Raw genomic sequence first — 7,860 nt, forward strand, 5'->3', positions numbered from 1 at the left:
TGGCTTTCCTTGACAGCGCCTGCGCAGACGCTCTAACTCCCATCCACCCAGAGGAAAGAACGCTGCGTCAAAAATACCTCCGGATCTCCCGGGCTCTAAGCCCGAACCGGAGCTGCGCACGCGCAGTTTGCATGACTGAAGCCAAACGAATAAGGAAGTACCATCTCCAGAACTCACTTCTCATTGGAGCGGAGAAAGTTCGTGGGCGGAGCGGGTTGTTTGGCGCCTGCGTGGTGCGGTGAGCGGGCTGGCGAGCAGCGGCTTTGCTAGCGGGAGCGGCTGAAGCGCCGGTGCCTGAGGAGCGATGCCGAGGGAAATCATCACCCTACAGTTGGGCCAGTGCGGCAATCAGAGTGAGCGAACCCCCGCCCCCTCCATTAGCCAGGCTCACTAGATTAAATGGGATCTCACTGTGGAATCCTAGACTCCCATCTGCCCTCCCAGAATCCTAAAGCGGGACATGCCCGCCCCAGTGTCCAGTTACCCAACCCGGAGGGGCCTTTCCCTGCCCAGGCGTCGGCATACAGCCTATTCCTCTGTCGTGGGAGACTCCTGAAGTTTGACTTCCTATCCCTGCACTCAGGCGCTCCTAGTTGGAACCTGCCCAGACCCAGATATCCTCTTTCACCCCTGCCCATCCCTCCTCCCCCCCAGTTGGGTTCGAGTTCTGGAAACAACTGTGCGCCGAGCATGGTATCAGCCCCGAGGGCATCGTGGAAGAATTCGCCACCGAGGGCACTGACCGCAAGGACGTCTTTTTCTACCAGGTGCTCCCAGCGACTTGGCCGGGGCCGGCAGTTGCCCAGGGGGCCTGAAGGGAAGGGCAGAGGCTTGGTACTGGGAAACTCTCTGGGCACAGCCACGCAGGGTGGCCGGCTTGAGGAGGGAGGGCAGGCAGGAGCCAAAGTTGGGAGGACAGGGGACTGGGCAGGCCTTTTCTGATTTGGTTTGTCCTGGACTCCTTTTGACAGGCAGACGATGAGCACTACATCCCCAGGGCTGTATTGCTGGACCTGGAGCCCCGGGTGATCCACTCCATCCTCAACTCCCCCTATGCCAAGCTCTACAACCCAGAGAACATCTACCTGTCCGAGCATGGAGGAGGAGCTGGCAACAACTGGGCCAGTGGATTCTCCCAGGTAATTTGCTGTTCCCTGGCAGGGCCTGCAACACCTTTCCTGTGTGGGGACAGGCCCTGTGACTTCCCCGAGAGATGAAATCAGACAGTAGGAGGGGAGAGACATGGCTGAGGGGAGTTCTTTTCTCTAAGTCAACTATGTAACATTATTAAGAGACTACACTAGCTAGTACCAGGCCATACTAAGTGCTTTACATATATTAACTTGTTTACACCTCTCCAAAACCCACAGACACTTACTTATCTGCCGTTCCAGAATCCCCCAAAAAATCTGAAAGCAAAAGATGATTTATAACTCATTTAGCAGCAAAACCAACTCTCAGTGGAGACAGGCTATTTTATAGTTTCTATCCAACTTATTGTCATTACTCATATCTTTCTTTGCAGAAATATTAATATATTTGATCATACCCCTACTGGTGTTTTGCTGAACATACATTATATGTACCATATTGCCTTTCTAGAATCTGAAATATTCTAAACATAAGCTCCAAAGATTTTAGATAAGGGTTTATGGACCTGTATTATTACATTCATTATACAGGTGAAACAGGTATAGAAATATTAGGTAACCTACCCAGAGTCACTCGGCCAAGTAGAACTAGACGTAATATATGAACTTAGGCAGTCTGGATGTAGAGTGCCTGCTCCTAACTTCTCAATGCAAATAAAAAGCAGGGCCGCCTTGCTCCAGAAAAGAACTTTTAGGTGCTATAAGGAGAATTAAGGGTGGCTATTCTGATATCAGAGTCCTTGTCTCATGGTCCTGCCACTCTGACCCTCCCCATGTCTGTACAGGGAGAGAAGATCCATGAGGACATTTTTGACATCATAGACCGGGAAGCAGATGGCAGTGACAGTCTAGAGGTAAGTGTCTCAGGAATGCTGGTGGGAACCGACATAGGGAAGGCTTAGTAACACCCTTTAGAAGCCACCAGACCTTCTGAGAAATAAGACAGAGTCTCCTAAGTTCTGTGTGTTGGGGGAGGGAAGTGGAGGAGAGGCCTCAGGAAGATAGGACTCCAAAAAATTGTGAGATGGGTTCAGTTTTGAATCCTGCCACAAGATACCACGACACTGACTGCCTCTTTCCCATGTAGGGCTTTGTGCTATGTCACTCCATCGCTGGGGGGACAGGCTCTGGCCTGGGCTCCTACCTCTTAGAACGGCTGAACGACAGGTAAGTCTGTGTTTTGAGGGGCTGGGAGGACGTGGTTTTCCAAGTAACCTGGATTCCCTCCAAATATACCTTCCTATTCACTGGAGCAGGAAAGATACCTTCTAGTTCCTCCTGTAGTGAGGAAAGTCAAGATACAATGATTGAGAACCTGGTCCACTCCTGGGGCTTTGAACCGGAACCTAGAATTCAGGCCCTAGATGAAGAGATGGAGGTTTAGGGAGAGTCTGGACAGTTTGAGCTTGGAACCCTAGATCCTAAGATTTCTCTCTGCCATTTGGGAAAGTTATAGACTTCCAAATTCAAGTCTCCTTTCTCTCCTTATCTTATGGCCCCATACTATTTTCCCCGTCCAGACTTAGCTGCTTCCAGACAGCTGTTGGGAATCCCATGTTTACTAAGTCTCCAATCCGTTGCCTTGACTCTCTTCTCCCAACCCCCACCAGGTACCCCAAGAAGCTGGTACAGACATACTCAGTGTTCCCCAACCAGGATGAGATGAGTGACGTGGTAGTCCAGCCCTATAACTCACTGCTCACACTCAAGAGGCTGACCCAGAATGCAGACTGTGTGGTAAGTTGATTCTACCTTTGCCTACTCCCAACCCCCCCAACTGTTTCATCATTTTCATGCATTTAAAAATTCCATTTTAAGGCCTCCTGGGCCCTATTCCTGTGCAAATCCCTTTTGGATGGGTCTTTCTGGTTATAAGATTTAAGGGAAATTAAGCTTTAGAGCCCAGGCTCAGGCAGAGCTCATGTTCTTTCTAATCCCCAAAATCTGCCACCCTCATCTATCCCCCCAGGTAGTGCTGGACAACACAGCCCTAAACCGCATTGCCACAGACCGCCTACACATCCAGAACCCATCCTTCTCCCAGATCAACCAGCTGGTGAGCCATCACTCCTGGACTCTTGGACTAAAACCCTTCCCTACTGGAATGCTGTCTGGGGAAGGGAGCACCCCCAACCGGGCCAAGACCCATGACCTGGCATCCCTGTCCCCAGGTGTCCACCATCATGTCAGCCAGCACCACCACCCTGCGCTACCCTGGCTACATGAACAACGACCTCATTGGCCTCATCGCCTCACTCATTCCCACACCACGGCTCCATTTCCTCATGACTGGTTACACCCCCCTCACCACGGACCAGTCGGTAAGAGCGGCCCTCAGTGTCCCAGGCCCAACTGCCCTGGGCCCAGAGGCTCTAACCCCGCCTTTCTCTTCTCCCTGCTGCCCCAGGAGGCTCTGTGCTCAGGGACTGGCACAGACTATACAACTTCCTTGCTCTCCTCTGTCCCCTGCCTTTGGCTCTCTGCAGGGCTTGGGCCGAATGGGATCTACTTATGCTCCTGCACAGGGGCATGAGTTTGCTGAGCTGAGGATGGTTAAGATTCCTGATCCCACAGCAGAAGCTCAGTATAGACCTGAATCTAAAGACACTCCCCAAAGAGGCCATACTGCCCCAAGTCTGGTGCAGGACATGTGTTGCCTGTCTTCTCTGCCCATGCATCTGTGGACTGTGCCCTGAGTGCTGGCCTGATCCCTGTGGCCCACTGTCCCCTCAGGTGGCCAGCGTGAGGAAGACCACGGTCCTGGATGTCATGAGGCGGCTGCTGCAGCCCAAGAATGTAATGGTGTCCACTGGCCGGGATCGCCAGACCAACCACTGCTACATCGCCATCCTCAACATCATCCAGGGGGAGGTGGATCCCACTCAGGTAGGTGAGGCCCCTTCACTCCACCCCTGAAACCTGCAAGGGTAGAGGAGAGGCCACCACCACCACCCCTGTGCCCACCCTAGGTCCACAAGAGCCTGCAGAGGATCCGGGAACGGAAGTTGGCCAACTTTATCCCCTGGGGCCCAGCCAGCATCCAAGTGGCCCTGTCGAGAAAGTCTCCCTACCTGCCTTCTGCGCATCGGGTCAGTGGCCTCATGATGGCCAACCATACCAGCATCTCCTCGGTGAGTTTCACAGTTTGCACCTATTTTCCCATAATAATTTTCCTGGTTGTGCTTCACCTCTCTACATCCCTGCTGCTCTGCTTCTGGCTTTTTTACTGTGAAGATAGCCCAGCCTTGGTTCCCTGGCTCTCTGGGCCATATTTTTCCTCAAAGTTCTTTTTGACCCCTGCTTTCTGCACACCTCAAGCTCTTTGAGCGGACCTGTCGCCAGTATGACAAGCTGCGGAAGCGGGAGGCCTTCCTGGAGCAGTTCCGCAAGGAGGACATCTTCAAGGAGAACTTTGATGAGCTGGACACATCCAGGGAGATTGTGCAGCAGCTCATCGATGAGTACCATGCCGCCACGCGGCCAGACTACATCTCCTGGGGCACCCAGGAACAGTGAATCCCCTAGGACAGAGACCCTCATCTGCCTTACAGGTTGGCCCAGGCCCTGCCTGACTGACCACCTCTTCAGAGCACAGATCAGGGACCTCACACATTTCTTTCTCATAAACACATACACATACTCTCTGTTGGCCTGGGGACACACTTATTTCTCCTCTTGTGAGACTATTTATGTTTAATAAAGCACTGGATATAAATCAAATCACTGGTCTCTTTGAAGGCGTGGAGAACTGGAGAAAGGGAATGCCTGTTCCCTCCCCATTACTAACAGGGTCTTCCCCCATTTCCAGCATCTTCAGCTCTGAGCAAACCACCTCCCCTAGCTTTTCCTTCTCTTGCCTAGTTTTGGAGAACAGGTGGGGTTGACCCACCTGAGAAATATGTTTCCAGGGTAAAAAGGCCCACAAATACTATCTGACACTCTGCGTACTATTCCTTCCTACCCCTCCCTGTATCAGGTGACCATTCCACCAGTTTCACGTTCCCACAGCAGTGTCCTGTTGATCGTTAGGGCAGCAGGCCCACAGCTGCCAGCCCCATCACCAGGCCCTAGGCAAGCAATAGACTGCCCCAATGCCTTTAATCTTCTAGCAAATGGGGTAGTCCTTGAGAGCCAGGCCTAGAGAGCCACTGGTCAGGCAGCTGGAGTCTAGGACAATTAAGTCAGGAGACCAAACAAACCTGAAGCCTAGACTGTAAGCAGGGCCAAAAATGGGCCCATAGCTAAGGCGCCATGATTCTCTTTTTTTCTTTTTTTAATATATCTTTATTAATTTCAGAGAGAGGAAAGGAGACGGAAAGAGAGACATCAATGATGAGAGAGTCATTGATCAAGCCCGCAACCCAGGCATGTGCCCTGACCGGGAATCGAACCCCGATCGCCTGGATCCCAGGTCAACGCTCAACCGCTGAGCCACGCCCGGCCGGGCAGGTGCCATGATTCTATTCTCAGGTGGTCTTGTTATTTAAAGGTCCAGTGCCTTCCACTTCCGGTGAAAGGTTGAAGGAAAGTAGTAATACATAGTGATCTAAATCTTCAGGATCACCCCAACTGGGTGCCTCGGTTGGAGCATTGTCCCCTACACCACAAGGGCTGCGGGTTTGATTCCCAGTCGGGGGCACATAACTAGGTTGCAGGTTCGTTCAGTCCCCAGTCTGGACATGTATCCTCAGGTGAGGATTCAAAATAAATAGATCTTCAGGGTCAAAAGGACAAAGCAGGTTGTCCCTAGACTGGTGGATTGTCAGGGCCCCTTTTAGGCCCTTATGCACCCCAAAGGTAAAGATTATAGTAGCTGTAACATGTGGCACTGTGTTAAGTACGAAATATTATTTTATTTAATCCTCACAACAACCTTCTGAAGTGGTAGATATTATTAATCCCATTTTATAAATAAGGAAACTGAGGCCAAGAGTTTAGTTTACCAAGTCACCCAGCTAGTAGATGGCAGGGTTGGAGTCAAATCCTGGTTTGCGTGACTGGCATCAGTGTTCCTAACTATTGTACCTCACCCTGCCTTTTGTGATATCTTACAGGGCTGGTATAGAATCATCCCATTTCTGAGGTCTTTTGGAGCCATTGGATGGGCCCATGGTTGTCAGAGGCTATTGGTGACCTTGATAGGGCAGATGCAATCTAGGGGAGGAGGTGTCAGCTTCAACTGGCTACAAGTATACCTACAAAGTGTTCCCATCACACAGGTCAGAGTAGCTGGGGAGCTGTGCCTGCCTTCTTACCCTCATCACCCTAGGCTGTCTGCAGCCAAAGCCAGAGGGTCAGGCCCAGTGGATGAGGGATTGGGGCTGGCAGAGCTCAGCACACGGGGGAAGCACCAGCCCTAAAAGGTGTCTGCAGCTCCCTACAGAGGCCGAAGAGCACCCAGGAACTTTGGGCAAATTTAAGAATGTTTTCCCTCTTGCCCACTATTGGCCTGAGACACTTTCTTTCATGAACCTATTCATCTTTAATAAAGCTCTGTAAACACAGTGGACAGCATACAGGCCAGACCCTTATGAACAAAGGGGACCCTTGCCAGATTACTGGGCAGAGATCAGGCAGTCAGAAACCAGGCAGGCCCTGGGCTGCCTGAGGGTGGCGGGGAGGCCACAAACCTGTCACAACAGTCAAAGCATGAGCCTGTCACTATGGGTTGCCAAGGCTGACTCAGGGAGATCCTCCCAGTAGGGAGGAAGATGACTTCAGGGAAAACCAGCCTGCACCTGGTCCCTTCATGGCTTCACCTCTGACCCCTGCACTATGGATACCTCTCCTTGCTTCTCCCATTTTACCGCTCCTGCCCCTGATGACCAGTATTTCATCACCTGGGACATGTGCACAAGTGGGGATCATAGGCTGGCAGACGTGGCAAGGCTACTATATGTGAATGGCCGACTGGCCCACTTCCAGACCAAAAACGATCCTAGGGCCCACCTTTGCAGGATCCAGTAAGAGCACAGAGCCCCAGGCAGAGGAAACACCCAACTAGTCCAGAGTAAAAGTTTGTGTGGATAGTACTACAGTCTCCAATCCAGAGGAGTGAACACCCTATGCAAGTGGGCCTCCCTGGGAAGGAGAACTAATTAGATCTGCAAAGATGCCTCCGTTTTCTGACTGTCGAGTGCCAGGCATTATAAGCTCAGCAAACACCTCAATGCCAGTTTCAGAGCCAGGGCCCTCCCCCAAGGCTATTTCCAGATCGCCCATCACCCCACACCAGCACAGCCCCTCCCTGTTCTTGGCCTGCCGCAAACCCCAACGTGTGTCAACTAGAGGGCAGTGAGGAGGCCAGGTGGAAAGGGAGAGAGGCCTCTGGGAATCAGGGCAGCAGGTGGTGCTGGTGGTGAAAAAACCCTGTGGTCTGAGAGCCTGCAAGCTGCAGAATTAACAGTACCAATGAGAGACGGCTGCTGCGGAAAAACTGGAAAGAAGGCACAATGCTCAAGCCTGGAACAGGGGCCTCTTTTTGACTAAACGAAGAAGAGAAAATAAGCCAACTAAAGGTAATGTTCCCAGAACATTCCATGTGATGTGACCCTACTTACATGAGACAGAGACCCAGAGACAGAGACAGAGACAGAGACAGAGACAGAGACAGAGACATGAGACATTACCAAAAACGGAGTGGTGTAAACGAATCTGAAACTTAGGGATTGTAACTTTGGAAAGTGGATTGAGATGAGGCAAAGGGGTG

At 51.7% G+C, this 7,860-nt stretch overlaps 1 protein-coding gene across 1 annotated transcript; it reads left to right on the forward strand.

The window, feature by feature from the left end:
* The first annotated feature begins 203 nt into the window (after positions 1-203).
* TUBG1 (tubulin gamma 1) lies at positions 204-4,871 on the forward strand. The gene is made up of 11 exons (XM_081162386.1): positions 204-353; positions 655-767; positions 972-1,139; positions 1,937-2,005; positions 2,239-2,318; positions 2,762-2,888; positions 3,121-3,207; positions 3,323-3,472; positions 3,885-4,037; positions 4,121-4,282; positions 4,470-4,871. Exons 1-11 carry the CDS (start codon positions 305-307, stop codon positions 4,665-4,667), a joined length of 1,356 nt encoding a protein of 451 aa, XP_081018512.1. The 5' UTR covers positions 204-304; the 3' UTR covers positions 4,668-4,871.
* The last annotated feature ends 2,989 nt before the right edge of the window (positions 4,872-7,860 follow it).

The sequence above is a fragment of the Miniopterus schreibersii genome (genome assembly GCF_964146895.1).
Source record: "Miniopterus schreibersii genome assembly, chromosome: 16".
Lineage (NCBI taxonomy): Eukaryota > Metazoa > Chordata > Mammalia > Chiroptera > Miniopteridae > Miniopterus > Miniopterus schreibersii.

Excerpts from the sequence above, each read along its gene's own strand:
- TUBG1 (XM_081162386.1), top strand. The coding sequence starts at position 305 with ATGCCGAGGGAAATCATCACCCTACAGTTGGGCCAGTGCGGCAATCAG. Across the intron at positions 768-971 it reads AGGACGTCTTTTTCTACCAG|GCAGACGATGAGCACTACAT; the intron begins GTGCTCCCAGCG and ends TCCTTTTGACAG. Across the intron at positions 3,473-3,884 it reads CCCTCACCACGGACCAGTCG|GTGGCCAGCGTGAGGAAGAC; the intron begins GTAAGAGCGGCC and ends CTGTCCCCTCAG.